Below are 15,869 nucleotides of genomic sequence, written 5' to 3'. Positions count from 1 at the left end.
TCGGGCAGCTCGCCGGCATCTTAGATCACCTCGGGGAGCTTTGCTCGTTCCTCTAAACTGCCGCCCCTCCCCGCTCTACCTGTCGGGATCTTACAGCAAGGGCCAGCCCGCTGCCTGTGTCCTCACCAGGTCCTGCCCCCTCCGAGGCTCCTACCGAAGCTCGGATCGGCAAGCCAGAAATGCAGGCGGGGATCGGCAGCCCCCGACGGCTGCGGAGAGAAGTCACAGAGCCGCAGAGTAACTGGGGTGGGAAGGGGCCGCCAGAGATCGGCCAGTGCAACCCACAACGAGCCAGCGCAGGCGGGAGTGGGGTTCAGCCCTGTGGGCTCTGAAACTTGGCGTCCGTGTCACGTCCTGATCCCCGCTGGGCTGTAGCTCGCAGAAGTGTTCAGGTCCGTCCCCCCCCGCCCCCGCTTGTAGCTTTTCTCTACTTGTTAATAGAGAGGATTTTTCACTTTCCCCCGCTATTGATTTTAAAGGACTTTTCCTCTCCTGCAAAGCGTGTGTCTTGTTTAGAAGACCATTTAATTCACTCTTTAATCAAACAGGGAAGACACCAGAGTATTGGTGCCTGACATCTGTGGCTGTACAGGCAACCGAGCCATGCTCGGAGAGCTGTCTGCATCGATGTGGCTAATCCACCGCAACGCTGCCTGGTAAACCAGCTACCCTGGGGAAATGCTAGCCAGGATGCAGGCAGGCTTAGAGGAGCATTGCCCTGATCACTGACCTCTTGGGTGGATCCCATCTCCTTCTTGCGCCTCAGTTTCCCTACTGGCCTTTTTTTTTTTTTTTGTCTATTTAAATTATAAATGCTCACCCTGCCTGGCTATCTGGAGCTTTGTGTGTATACAGAGGAGGGGTCTCAGTCTTTGCAGGCCTTACTTGTGCTGTCCTAATTACAATAATGGGTGCACAGTGGTTAGAAACCAGAACAGGTCAAATTGCTTACAGCACATGTATCTCAGGAGCTCGTCTTGTAGCTGCATTAGCAGCATCACCAGACCGGACAGACGCTACTGTGCATCCAATGATGCTTGCGAGGAAGCTGGTTTCTAGAGAGTAACTCAGAACAAATCCTGGACTATTATCCCCAAAGCTCCTCTTAAACAGGGAGAGTAGTGACAGGTTTATTGACTGTCCTCCAGTTCTGGCAAACCCTGCTTTTTGGCGATCTGTGGTCCGTCATGCAGTCAGTCCTGAATGTAAACATCCTGCAGTTCTCACAGCCCCTGAAGGCCACGTCACTACTGAAGGGAAGGAGAAGGAAGGAAAACTGCAGTTTTGCTTGTACTGCTTTTACAAAGGAAAGACTCTGGCTCCGGTGGGGTTTAAGGCACCGTGTGCTGTTATCTGGTCAGACAGAAAGAGGGGACAGAAAAAAAAGCAGGGAGCAACATGCCAACCAGAATATCCCAGCTGAAATTTTTACACCTGAACTTTCCGGCCTAAAAACACTTGTGTAGAGCAAAATTTGTGTTCAGGATGGAGCAGCTGTTCCAAGCACCGGTTCCAAACAATTTCTGTGGTAAAAAAGCCTTAGCGAATGCCTGATATAACCCGGGTTTTCACCGAGAGTGATGTGCCAGTAGGGCCAGCACGCAGCACAGGCTGTTTGCTTTACTGTTCCCAGGTGGATCATTGTAGGCAAGTGTGTAGAGAGTCCTTGATAACACCGCAGCGTACTTCAGCATCTCGCTTTCGCAATGAATCTGTCTCCCGTGCTCTCCTTCGTGGTGCAGCACTCCTGAGCGAGTCATCCCTGCGCTGATGCTCCTCGGGGAGCAGGCACGGGCAAAGCCGGGGTGCTCAGCTGTTGCCGAGGTCGGATTCCTCCTTCGGACCGAGATCACTGGCTCGTGTTTGCTGTGTGGAAAGGCAAAGACATTGTGTGCTTTTAGATGAACTGGGTCAGGGAGGGAGGAATGCACCGACAGATGCATTGTGATTTCTCTGTGAATCACACAAGTATAACTGTCATAAAAGCTGAACTGCATCCTTAGAGCAACTTACTTAGAAATTAAGTAATTTCAGTCTTTGAACAGGAGGGGGGAACTGCTTAAAGATGATGGGTAAAATCCTTTCTTCAGTGAAGTTAACAGCAAAAAAAAAAAAAACAAACCCCAAACCACGAAACCTTCCCCTCAGTTTGAAATTCAGTAAATTCAGTCTGTGATAGGTTTTTTGGTTGGGTTTTTTAATGATTTTTTTTTTAAACTGAGTAGGTTAGTTATCAGGTTTATCTTTTTATACCAACACCTCTAAGTTGCTTTATGAAGCATGATATAATGATGTCTGTAGAATCATTTATATAAAATTTGAAAGCACAGTGTCAACAAGCTACTGAGGGAACTGGGGTGGTTTAGTCCAGAGAAAAGGGGGCTGAGGGGAGACCTTATCACTCTCTACAACTGCCTGAGAGGAGGTTGCAGCGAGGCGGGGGTCAGTCTTTTTTCCCAAGTAACAAGTGGACAAGAGGAAACAGCCTCAAGTTGCACCAGGGGAGGTTTAGATTGGATATTAGGAAAAATTTCTTTACCGAAAGGGTTATCAAGCACTGCAACAGGCTGCCCAGGGAAGTGGTTGAGTCACCATCCCTGGGGGTATTTAAAAGACGTGTAGACATGGTGCTTAGGACATGGTTTAGTGGTGGACTTGGCAGTGTTAGGTTTACGGTTGGACTCGATGATCTTAAGGATCTTTTCCAACCCAAATGATTCTATGATTCTATGAAATTAGTTGCCCCCTTCCCCGCCCCGGGCTGTGAGGTCTGGCGGGGAGCTGGCCCTTGCACTGGCCACAGCAGCACCAAAAAGCAGCTGGAGCCGAGCAGGGGACAGGTCAGTTCCTTCCCTGGGAGCACAGGGGTTTGGCAGAGCTACTGAACCCAGTCCGAGCTAAAGGATCCCTCCCTCGTCCGAAGCAGACCCCCTTAACTGAAGGGGAAGCATCAGAACGGTGAATTAAAATATACACCAGCCAACAGACAAGACACTGTTTCTGCAGATTCTGCCAAGTCTCTTGAAGACAAATTGTTCCTTGCAGCAAGGATGGAAACAAGGTCATTCATAAAAGAGTAATTGATGTCTGGCCGGTGACAGCCCTCCGCAGGGCTGATGTGGCTGCCTCCTGCAAAGGAAGCAGGCAGCAGCCGGCAGCCAGCTCTGAGGAGCTCCATGGGTCTGGGAGGTGGTGAACCAGCCTCGACCCTTCCACATTTTGTATGCAAGCTACGCCTTGCCTTTTTCTTTTTTCCTCCAAATGTCTTCTAATGTAATTAGAAAGTTGCTCTTCCAAAAACCTTTTGGCTGGAAAGGGAAAAAGCAGCCTATAATTCATTTATAAGATGTTCTCGGAGCCATGTAATTGCTCTGCACCGGCTGGATGGAGGGGGAGCTTCCCGAGGGGCCGCGTCTCGGTATTCCCAGAGAAGCTAGACAGAAATAAAGGGAGAGCTGATGCTGGAGGTGAAGGACTGAGATGTGGGGTGAAGCCAAGGAAGGGAAGATGAGAAGGAGGATTTTAATCTGCTGGGGTATCTGGCCCCAGAGAGATGTTGTAAGTGCTGGAGCTGGTGGGGGAAGGAAGGCAGGGCGGGGGGGGGGGAATCTGGGGGGGGCTGCTGGCACGCTGTCGTTCTCACTCTCCAGGTTCATGGTGAGTCCTCTCAATTAAACCCTTACTGGAACGATGCGTGGAAGAGCGTTCACACTGTTATTGGTGCTGGTTTTGTCATCTGCCATAATTTTCTCTTTTTTTCTCGTCTTTGAGCTTGATTTTGGTGAAAACGTTGACTTTGTTATGCTGTTTGTTTGGAGGGGGAAGTTGTTGGAGGAGGTACAAAATGCAGGGTCTGGTCCTAGTGAGGAGCAACCCGAAATGTCCGTGTAACCTCACCTCCTCCCCCTGCCAATTTATTCCATACCTGCAGGGGTTGAACCTCCCACCCCGGCCGGGTTCAGGCTTGGTTGTGCTGTGCTTTGGTCCATGGCATCGCACCCTGCGTGCTCTTCCCCATCTTTGCTACTTGTATCCCCCTTGTCAAGTCAGCATTTGATCGGACTTTGCTCTCATCTCCTTTAGGGTCTTCTGTTATCCCATTTCAGCTCCTGGCAAGGCAGCGAGTGATCTCACCACCTATATGGCCAGGCAGCTGCCAAAAAAATAAAAGAAAAGGAGAGACTAGACATATATAATTTAAGGGTTTTCGTAAGAGCTATACCAGGGTTTTCCCCAGCGTCTGATGCAGAGCCTGAAACAAGGCAGCCCTGAAAAAGTGGTGAAATGCCAATGGCACTGTTGTTCCCAGAGCAAAGCCCCTGGGCAGGGCATCATCCTGCTGTGAGCAGAGAAACACAGCAGGCAGCAGATGGACAAGAACTAGCAAAAGGCAGTTTATTAGCATGTTCACGTTCATTTCCAGGATTTGAAGTAATACATTTTCCTTTCTTGCTGCATATGGAGGAGTTTGGAGCTTTTTTTTTTTTAAAACCATACTTTTTAAGCAAAATTTTTGGTGAAGCAGAATTGGTAGCAGCAATGCTCTTCTTCCTCTCCTTACACTTGAATTTGGTAAACTTTCATGAAAGTTTTAATATTTTTTAAGTGATTTCAGCTAGATCATACTACTAAAACACTCACAAAAAAAAGTTAGAAACCAAAATAAACTGCAGTCCATTGGGTAATTTTCCCCTGCTACGTAACTTCACATTGGAAGAGGGACAGTTTCACGGAAAAACTTCTAAGTGCAATGATTTTCCAGTGGTGCTTATTCATCATCTTTTGCCATTCCAAGCCTAAGCTGTGGATTCATATTTGATGAGCCTGTTTGGCCTTCAAATGCTTTACAGGCACTTTTTTTCTTCCTTTTTAAATTTTTTTTTTTAATGTGAACAAGATCCTTTGGTCCAGCTGTCACAACAGGCAAGTGCTGTTTATATCAGGGGTTTTTTTTGGACCAGATTTGTTCAAACAAAGAGACAACGCATGTAACTTCCAGCTCTGCAAGCCTAGGGAAGAAGACAAAAGTCAAGCCGCCTCCTGCGTCGTTGCCATTATTGTTTAGACACTTCAGGGTCAGTTGCTGGCCTTGATTATATTTCGGTTGTCCTTTTGTCTAACTAGGATGGTGCTGATTTAAGGAAGGCGGCTTGGCCGTACAGCTGCCTCCTTGCTAACAGAGTAAAGTCCAGCTCCTTTTCCAGAGCAGGTTGCTCTCCATCCTGGTTACTTGCTTCTCTATGGACTGTGTGGGTTTTCCCCTCTTTGAAACTGATAGCCAAGTTTTAAATGCAGGGGATTGAATCCCATTAGTAAGGAGATGCTATTCTGGGGCACAGTCCTGCTACAGAAGAGGAGCATACTGTAAATACAACATTTTTCTCTCCTCCCCCCCCCCCCCCAGGGGGATTTGGGCAGAATAGGTTAACTGCTCCACAGGAAGCCTGGTGCTTTTTTGGTCAACCTCTTCAAATGGCCACAGTGTAATTAGAGGGATCCTGACAGAGAATCACATTATTATCCACCTAATTTCTTTTAAGTATTTTAAGCATTATGAGGGATATTAAAAGAAGGTGATGTTTAGCTCTAACTTCAACTAAACTTGCTCAAACGAGCGTATTAAATACGTCCCGATGGTGTTTTCAAATGGATATTTTTCTCCCCATGCTGTAACTGATGGTATTTTTCCTCTTTATCCTCAGGGATTTTTCTGTTTTGCTCTGGCTTTCTGCGGATTGATCCCAGCTGCCTGCTGGAGATACATGCACAGCACAGAGGTAAGCATTGGCTGCTAGGAAATACCACCAGCATCTCGTCAGAGAGAGATTTTTTTTGTAGCAACTATTTCTCCCATAAAAGGGACATCTGGTGGTAATTAAGCCATCCATGCTGAGGTCTATCAGATGCATGCCCTGTCACATCCGTCCTTTGCAAGAACAGGGCTGCCTTCATCAGCTGCCTCTCCAGTGGGGTCATCTGAAGGGAGAAGCCATGGAAACCCGCACGCAGGGCAAATGCTTTGTCGTGAAGGGAAAACAAAATGCAAGACTTGTTTTAAATAGCTTTGGGATTTTTTTGCAGGGGGTGTTTTGGTCTGGTTTGGTTTAAATGAGATGCTCGACTTTTGAAAAGTCATTTCCAGCCAGCTCTAATTCCTGCTAATGTCAATCGGGAGCCTCTGTTCAAAGGTGGTGGCAGGTTGTGACTGTTCAGGTTGTCTCTGGCAATGGCCAGGAGAAGCACCGAGGAGATGTGTTTATTAACCAGCAGCAGTGGTACAATAAAAACACTAGTGTGAAAAATGATGTTTTGGGTCACTGTCACGTTGGACCAGAAAGAGAAGATTGTATGAAGTCGAATTTGTAAGAAAGTTGGGTTTTGAATTGTTAACCCAGAGCTTGCTGGTGCTGTGGTAGATGGATGCAAGGTGCTGGGGAAGTCGAGTCGAGGCACGCAGAGTTGCTAAAGGACAGCCCTGCACATCGCACTGGGTACCCTTACGCTGGGGCTGGGATGCCCCTGGGGCCAGGGTAGCAGGCTGTTGGGGAAATCGGAAATGGATCTTAATATTTAGCAGCCTAAAGAAGTTTATACTCTTTTAACCCTTTCCTAATCTGATATAATTTGGGTTTTGTATATTTATTCCTCTTCCCATTTGGAGGAATTTGTTGCTGCTTGGTCTTAATTCCCCTTTCTGCATCCCTGCACTCAAAAAAAAAAAAAAAAAAGAGACCTAGGAGTGCAAAGAAATCATGACTTCTTTTTTTTGAAAGCAGAACACTGATATTTTAGGCAAGTATCCAAATTATCTAACAGTAATTTGGGTAAGTATTTGGGACTTTGGTAGACGTTTCATGCAATGGGTCAGTCCCCATCTCTGTTTTGCTCCTCCCCAGCCCCAGGCACTTGCCACAACCTGCAATGTTCTGGCCAGCAATGAGGATATGGGTGACGTGAAACATCATCCCAGTGGATTAGGGTCACCTTGATGCTGCCAGCTCATCTCTTTAGGGTTACAGATGTTGTGGGGGATTGCAGACCAGTGTGTCGGAAGGCTGGCTGTGAGATTTCGCTCTGTGCTGGAGGAGCACAACTCCATCAAAACCCCAGAGACTCAATCCGTGCTAGGACTGTGGCAATTGCACATCTTGGGGATGAGAAGCCCTGTCCCGTAATGGTCAGTGTCCCGTGCAAAAATTAAAATCCAGTCCTTCTGGAAGCAGAAGTCTAAAGGGCAAAGTCAAGGTTAAGGTGAGGGGTAAGGTCCTGCTTCTCTAGAAAATTTGTCCAGAGCTGCCCAGTGGCCACAGTAGTTGAAAATCCTTTGAACTACAGAGATGGCGACACTGGATCAGACCAAAGGGACAGGCACACCCACTGTTGGCCAAGGTAGGAGCATAAAAACCCAGCGAGCACAAGGCAATGCTTTTTCAGATGCCAACAGCTTGTGGCTCAGGTGTCTGCTGGTGGCACCGGCTGGTGCCTTTGCCTTTAATGCTCTCAGTGGATTTTTCCTCTGTGAATTTGCCCAGCTGCTTTGGAAAAGTTAGGGTGAGTGCTGATGGCACAGCAGCATCTTTTATCTCTACACTTACCTGGCTGAAGAGGATTCAATCAGAGCTGAGACATCCCTGAAAAAGAGTCTTTTCACAGCCTTTTCCTTGGTTTCAGGCAAAACTGTCAAAATTTATTATATTCACACTAACGGTTTAATATGGAAATAATTTTGTTTTCATGGCCAGCACAGAAGGGAGGCCTTGAGCACACTTTCCTCCTTCTTCTGCAGAAGTTTGTGATGAGAGATTGAAACAAAAGCTGTGTTAGTAATGGAGAAGTGGCACCAGAAAGTGTATCTGGTTGATCTTGTGAAGTTGTGTTATCCAAACAGACTCGTTAGTTATACTTTTTAACCCACAAACATGGAGTAGGGCATAAAAAGGCTGCAAGAAAAAGTTGTATATTGGGTTAATACAGGGATGTGCCATTCAAAAAAATATTTTGCTGAAAACACTTAAAGGAGATTACTTTCTCTGTGTATCTCTTTATCACTACATCTGTTTTTACTTCGAATTATTTTTCTGTTTTTTTGCTTTGAGTGCCCTGCCCATAAATGTACCCATGTGTTACGGTTAGCTTTTGTAGTTGGTTGGGATTCTTTAAGCAAAACAGCTTCCACTGGGCAAAATGAGGTTTTTTTGTAAAATGTTTACTTTCTGGGTAAAGAAAACCAGCAGTGTTTCTGACTACAGAAAAATTAAAAAAAAACATTAGAGATCGTCTTGGGTTTCTCTGCTTCCTAAAATGCAAAGAGAAGCAGAGAATATAAAAGAGGAAAGATTTAATTAAGAGTGTCACTTACAAAACAGATGGAAATTCGGTTTCTCTTGAAAGGTAACCTGTCTCACCAGTAAGAGAAATGCAGATGTGAGAGAGAAATGCAGATGTGAGAGAGAATTGCAGATGTAACTGCCCCTCCAGGACAGAAAGGCAGGTAATGCAGTGATATAGAAAACTGAATGGAGCAGGAGGAAGACTCCTGGGCTTTCATTATAGAGCCATTTGTTTGTCTGACTTCCTCAAAGTAAAGAACAAAATTAAAGCTGGTGTCCCCCCAGCCTACTGCGTGTCCATACTGTCAGAAATAGTTAATTGTGGAAATACGGGGGGGGGCAAATCAAACTCAGCCAAACTGACGGGTGTCTTGTAAGCTTGATGGGATGTACCTAGCTATCAAGAAAGGAAGAGAATTTGGGGATGTAAAACTGCATATGGATGAATATGCCCATTACACGTGCCTGAATCAGTGCCTCTGAGAGCACTGAGGGGCTACTACCCCCGTTCCTGGCTAAAACAAAAATTTGCATTTTTCCCATGAAAAATACATTGACTTTCCAGTGAAAAGCCAGACAGAAAATCAACCTGTTCAGTTTGGAAATGCCAGCTGAGAGCTGGCATCGGTAGATCCTGTCCTCTCCCTCCCCACGGGTGAGGTGCCGAATGAAGGCAGCACTGAAAGCGGAGCCCTCCCTCCCTCTGCAAGCCAGGAGATGGGGCATCCCTCCTGCTCCAAACCACAGCAGATGCTCTCGGTGGTTTACTCCTCTTGATCACAAAAAAAAAAAAAAAAAAAAAAAAAAAAAAAAAAAAAAAAAAATCTGGATGTCCTTCATAAAGCAGACCCCTCTTACAGAAAATAACCTGAAATAGAGAAGCCCAATATTCAGTTGAAAAACTGTTTTGGTGGTTATTTTCGAGAGGCAGTAGACAGAGAAATGTCATTTGAACATGATGAAAGCAAGATGCCCTTTTTGCCTTTGTGACTCTTTCAGAGCCCTGTTTACAGTACTTCTTACAGAGAAGCTATGCAGGACAGGAAAAAAGAAGAGTTATTTGTAAATATTTGATATTTTCAGACCTGAGCACTGTAAACAAAATGTGAATCATCTCATTTCCCATTCTTTTCTGCTTTTGTGACCTTCTGTAGCTCCTGAACGAATTCTTTCAGACAGATGCCACGTTTTAATTTCAAGTTACCTGCATTCCAGATAGACTCAGTGTCACCATAGTCTTTATTCTTAAAATAACATATACCAGACATGCAAAATCATGAATCTGAGATTTATTGTGCTTTATCCTAAAAGGTTGATCATTCTGTTCAGCATCATAATTACTCCTGCTCTATTGACCCACCCACATGGCCAGTGAATGGGTTCTGTGAGGTCCAGGCATCCCCCATACTGTCTTCTCAGGCTGCTTTGCATCCCTCTGTCTGCGTTAAAGTACTTTTAACGAGGAACTAATAACCTACCCATTCCCAAAGTATGTTTGTCTGGTAGGTTCTGCAAAGAAAATGGTGGACAAAATGGGGAAGAACAAATAAGTCAGAGTAACATCGCAGATCCTCTACCTCTCTTGCCAGCATGCAGCCTTTCTGTGAGCGTCCAGCCCCTGTTTACAAAGAAACACTTTGCCTCTTAGCCTATGGCACCAACAGAAGAGTTGCTTGGAGAGGTGTCAGAACTCCTCTGGGCAGGTCGGCTGCTCAGAGGAAAATCTGAAATGAAAATATTTGTAATCTGAAGGTTGTTGAAGGATCTTTTCTCCTGCTAGCTGTAGTGCTGAGCTGTTCACGTTTCAGTATTTTCTAGCTCGGCTTGTTCCTGAGCCCCATCCTCACCTGCTGCCCCCAGCACTCCTCCTTCACCCCCGTCCCATCACGCTCTCAAGCCCACAGCTCCAGAAACACCCCAGCCCGGTGTCCAAGCCCCTGTGAAACTCTGGTGTGCTTTTCTGTCCGGCCCAAATCACTTGAGAGAGTCGATCCCTTTCCACACCTGACCTAGTGCAGACAAGGGTCCCCATGAGGGTGAGGAGCACGTTTGGTTGCCCTCCCTATGGGCCATCTGGCCAAAAGGTGGTCTTGGTGGGAGATGTGGTCTTGGTAGGAAAGTGTCACAAACCCGTCTGAGGAACAACAGCGGTAGTGCAATCAAAGCAAATGAGAGACCAACATACAAGGGAGGGCAGGGAGGATGACCTCTGTGCGAGCACCTTTGATGGAGCAGCTGTGGTAACCATGGAAATTATGAGGTTGTCGGATGGTTTTCAGCCACATGAGGAAGTCTTGGTTCCTGAAGCCAAAGAGCTGAGTCTTGTTTTCCAAAGTTATTTTTATGGCAGCTCCTTTCCCACAAACTGCTGCCTGTTTAAGTGAGGTCTCTTAGTCTTAGTCTCCAATGCAGCTGGGGCCTGGGATGCAGAGAAGGACGTAGAAGGGACTTATTGCACATCTGGCACAGTTGGTGGAGAAGGCTGCTGCTTCCTTCTCCTCCTCCCGAGCTTCCCTTCTCTTCTCACCCATTAACTGCTGCTTTAAAAACCTGTCTGCAGAGGCTGGAGGAAAGGGTCGCCTTGCAGCTGCGGTATAAAAGACTTCTGGTGCCCTTACTAACCAACACAAAAATAGGTTTGGAGTTTCGTTCTGGTCCCCGCTGTGGAAGAGGCTGGAGGAGTTTCAGTGTCGTGTCATCTTCTGTTGTTCCGCTCCTCTCCAGCAGCTTAGATCCTTCCAGCAGCCCTGCGATGCCGGCCCCATAAGCCGGTCAGGATGGCAGGGTGAATCAGCGAAAATAAAATCGCTGCAACATGAAAGGAGTTTTGCAACAGAACGAGCTTTTTAATTACAGAAATTCATTCACAGGTAAATCTTAGCTTAAAACTGGTTAAATTATGATTTCCCGACTCGGGACAATTTGAAACTGGTGCAAATAGTTGCCCGTACTTCTGGCGTAAAGGCCTGATTTCCCACGTCCTTTGGATGAAGAGGTGGCTTGGATTTGCACTGGCTGCAACGATATGGCAATCTCTTAATTACCAAATGGTTTCTCAGGTTGCTGCATGGTTTCAAAAGGAGGTTTCACCAGTGGCTTTCAGCTCCGCATGTGTAGCAAAGCATTAGCCTCTTTGTGTTGCGCTGCTTGTACTTGGAGACTAAATGTGAGGTTTTAGCTTTTTGTGGGCGGGGAACACAAGCCACCCATGCCCACTCCAGTTCTCCTGCAGTCTTCCTCTGCTTGAAACTTTCTTGAGAGGAACCTGTTTGCTCTCCCCTCCTCATGCTGGGAAGAGGAAACAGAGTCTTTTAAGCTTTGTTAGTGAGCAAGGTGGTATCTTTTGAGACGGTGATTTTCTAACAGAGCCTGGGGGGTGCAAAGCTGGAATTAACAGTTGCAGCTGTGAAATAACAAATATTGCTGCACATGGGGCCCATTCTTGAAAAGGGCAGCTTCCTTGCTCCCTTCACTGTGTATGGGATTAGCACTGGTTTTCCGTCTGCAGGTCTTCCTCCAAACCAGCACCTTTGCAAAGCCAGGCGCAGCATTGCCTGGGTCTCCAGGAGGCAAATCCCATCTTTGCACGCAGAAAACCAGCACATGCACGTGCACCTCTTGTTCCTGCAGGTATGCAAGGAGTGACCCAGCACTTCCCACGTAATTTCTGAAGTAGGATTGCAGAGGTCTTTCTAGTGGCAAACCAAGCCTGTGGTTTTTCCAGGGTGTGTTTGTGTCTGTCACCGCTGCTGCTGGTGCGTGTTGGGGCAAACTCTTACAGGATCCGGTCCGTCTCATCTGAACACAATGCTTAAAAGCGCGCTTAAATCCTAGAGATTTTAATGGGACTTAAACACAAGCCAAAGGTCTGTTCAGGTGCTTTCTGAAACCAGACCCGAAGCATACAGGTAGTTTCCTTTTGGTTTTTGATTCAGTGGGGCTGGATCAGGATTGCAGCCACTCACGGGCGTCTTCCAAGGGCATTTTCAAAAAGCAGTGATTTGGCTGTGAAAACACTGTGAATAATCTGATGTCCTCCTTGCTCTTGCTGTTATTCTGCCAGGCACAATCACTTTAAGGTAAGCGCCGAGCTTTTCTCAGTCTCTGAAATCCATGGAAAAAAACAAAAAAGGGGGAAAACCCCTCCCCCTGCGTTTTTCAATATCGCGACTCCTTCCTAGTGTTTATGTTCTCATCACACAATAACGGCCGCTCCCCCCAGTGAGACACTGCTCTCCTTTGTCTGAGGCACCACACAGGCAGTCGCACTCATGGGCTTTCTAATTTATCGCTGCCCTGACGCTGAACCCGCACAGCCCCATTTCTGCCGCTCGCTGTGGCAGAGCGTCAGCTGGAGCTCCCATCTCCAGCAGCATCAGCCGTGGTACCTGAGGCCACTGGGATGGTTGCCGTCACCACGGCACATCCAACCTTCAGGCGGCTGTAGGACGCTCGCTGCAGCGGGGCAGCTGCCACCAGCTCGGAGGGGACAGTGCTGCCCTGGGGCTAGCTCTATTACTGATACAACTTTTTTTTTTTAAGCTAAAACTGTTTTCAATGTTTTTCAATACTTTCTGTTGGGAAGCAGTCTTGCCTGGTGCTGATTTCAAGTACTAGGGGTGAGAGCGCGGGGATGACTGAGATAATTTGATCACCATGCTGGGAGGTTCATAAATTGCTGGGTTGTGTGTCTTGAATGACGGGAGCATAAAGGGTCAGTGTGGGCCCTTGGCAGCCTGTTGGTTTTGCAGTTCTGTTATGAAATGGACTGACATACTTAAAGTTTGTTTAAAAAAAACAACCAAACAAAAAGAAACAAACAAAAAAAACCCCAAAACAACCCCAAGAACCAAGAGGACCTTGATACACTGGGGCTGGTGTCACTCGCATGGGGTGCAGCCCCAGATCTGGAGGATTTTGGGAAAAAACTTGTTGCTGGTGATTAACTGCCCACCTGGGTTTTCTGCCCTTCCCTATAAGCATCTGGTGCTGTGCCCCAGTCACAAAGTGATGGTCCTGGCTGCATCTGAGTAGTGCAGAGGTGGCCCCAGGGGGTTTATGGCTTGGTTGAACAGGAGGCTCTGATGTCCCCCTGCCCACTGGCTGAGCGGGATGTATAGCACCCATACAGCTAGACTTTTGCTGTTGTTTTGGGATGTGGAGATGGGAAATGAGGAAGATGTGAGCAGTGTATCTCCTGTTTTAAATGTTTTGTGCAAGGACCCGATGGAAGCACTGGGATCAGAGAGAAGCAGCTTCGTAAGGCTTTGCCTTTCCTGAATTTTTTGTTCCATGATGGTTTTTGCTCTCTCTCCTTCTGTCTGTTCCCTCAGTGATGGACCAAAAGATGGTCAGGGTTTGCCTGATCCTCTTGCAATATCAGAAAGTGGGGGGAAGTGCGCGTATGGGTTGTTTTTTAAATATATATCTTTATCTATATCTAGATATAAAATCTATATCTACGTATAGATATTGGAAAGAAAAGGTGAAAACCATTTAGATAAAAGACTCCCCTGTATCTTTGCACATCAGCGGTCTCCAGAGACCACCAGCAGTCAGAGGGGGAGCGGCACCTTCTTATCTTGTGCAATTTCCATGGGGGACCTCAAGGCCGCTCTGGTTTGCAGCGCTGGCTGGATTTCTGCAGCTGGGATTGACTGGCTTGAGGAAGACTGGAGAGGAGGGGAACTGACATGCTGGGAATGCGTGGGGAGGAAAGGGAAGTCAGAGACAGCAAAATGCAGACGTGTTTTTCTCGCTGGAGCAAGGAAAGATTTTGAGTGACTTAACCACTTTATTCCAGTTTCACATCTTAACTGATTAACTTGCAGTTTATAGCTAAGCGAGGGAGTCTGCGGTAGCCACCGCTGAAGGGAGGTTTCTGAGTGATGCTAGTGAGTAGATCCTTGGTGACTCTGAAAGAACATGAAGTGCTGAGGTTGCAGTTTCTACTGAGGCTGCAGTACATGTGCTTGGTTTGGTACCTTGAAGGCACAAAAAGCCACAGGAGAGGAGGATCATCCTTCTGCTAGCCATGCTTCTCTTTCTCCTCTGCCATATAAAGAGCATTCCTGTTAAGTAGAAAGGAGAGCTTGTCTTTGAGACAGTCCTGACATCTCTTTTCACTACATTCTCCTTGAGCTCCAGCTTTGCAGAGGGATTTTTGGCCAACGACTGTTGCAAGGATGGTTCACTGAGTAAGCCTCAAACCGTTGTGCTTGGTACAAGTCTACATTAGTTTTCCAATGTACATCTGTCCTGGTTTCAGCTGGGATGTAGTTAGCTGTCTTCCTAGTAGCTGGTACAGTGCTATGTTTTGAGTTCGGTATGTGAAGAATGTTGATAACACTGATGTTTGCAGTTGTTGCTCAGTAGTGTTTAGACTAGAGTCAAGGATTTTTCAGCTTCTCATGCCCAGCCAGGGCACCTGACCCAAACTGGCCAACAGTGTATTCCATACGATGTGACGTCCCATCTAGTTTAGGAACTGGGAAGTGGGGGGCAGGGATTCGCCGCTCGGGGACTGGCTGGGTGTCAGTCAGCAGGTGGTGAGCAATTGCCCTGCGCATCATTTGTACATTCCAATCCTTTTATTACTACTGTTGTCATTTTATTAGTGCTATCATTATTAGTTTCTTCTTTTCTGTTCTATTAAACTGTTCTTATCTCAACCCAGGAGTTTTACTTCTTTTCCTGATTTTCTCCCCCATCCCACTGGATGGGGGGGAGTGAGTGAGCGGCTGCGTGGTGCTTAGTTGCTGGCTGGGGTTAAACCACGACAACATCTAAGTGACTAGCTCAGGTTGCCTAGGCATGGGTATTCACTGGCAGCGGGAAGGCGATTCATTGACACATCTGGCTTGCAAAGGGATCAGGAACTGAAGGCTGACCTCCTTGTCTGATCTTTCTGTTCCAAATCCAGTTACAGGTTGTGCTGGTTTTGGCTGGGATAGCGTTAATTTTCTTCATAGTAGCTGGTATGGGGCTGTGCTTTGGATCTGTGCTGGAAACAGTGTTGGTAAAACAGGGATGTTTTCGTTACTGCTGAGCAGTGCTTACACAGAGTCAGGGCCTCTTCTGCTTCTCAGCCCACCCCACCAGCGAGCAGGCTGGGGGGGCACAAGGAGTTGGGAGGGGACACAGCTGGGACAGCTGACCCCAACCGACCCAAGGGATATCCCAGACCATATGTCATCATGCTCAGCATGTAAACCTGGGGGAAGAAGAAGGAAGGGGGGGACGTTCAGAGTTACGGCATTTGTCTTCCCAAGTCACCATTTGGCGTGATGGAGCCCTGCTTTCCTGGAGATGGCTGAACACCTGCCTGCCCATGGGAAGTGGTGAATGAATGCCTTGTTTTGCTTTGCTTGCGTGCGTGGCTTTTGCTTTGCTTATTAAACTGTCTTTATCTCAACCCATGAGTTTTCTCACTTTTGCTCTTCTGATTCTCTCCCCCATTCCAGCAGCGGGGAGTGAGCTAGTGGTTGTGTGGGGCTTAGTTGCCAGCTGGGGTTAAACCACAACACAGGTAAAAAATTA

The 15,869-nt window shown here is 47.0% G+C and overlaps 1 protein-coding gene across 8 annotated transcripts in view; it reads left to right on the top strand.

Annotated features, from left to right (window-relative positions):
* Positions 1-15,869, top strand: part of TSPAN32 (tetraspanin 32) — a 39,877-nt gene that overhangs the window by 5,978 nt on the left and 18,030 nt on the right. For all 8 annotated transcript variants that reach the window (XR_774144.1, XR_774145.1, XM_010563889.1 and 5 more), the window contains exon 4: positions 5,703-5,777. Coding sequence is in view for 6 of the 8 variants with exons in the window: in XM_010563889.1 (XP_010562191.1) it covers positions 5,703-5,777 (75 nt within the window). In the remaining 2 variants the exon portion in view is untranslated. The remainder of the gene's footprint in view (positions 1-5,702; positions 5,778-15,869) is intronic.

Source organism: Haliaeetus leucocephalus, unplaced genomic scaffold (genome assembly GCF_000737465.1).
Source record: "Haliaeetus leucocephalus isolate CR32 unplaced genomic scaffold, Haliaeetus_leucocephalus-4.0 Scaffold173, whole genome shotgun sequence".
NCBI lineage: Eukaryota > Metazoa > Chordata > Aves > Accipitriformes > Accipitridae > Haliaeetus > Haliaeetus leucocephalus.
Note: the sequence above shows the minus strand (reverse complement) of the source record. Positions and strands in the feature narration are given on the sequence as shown.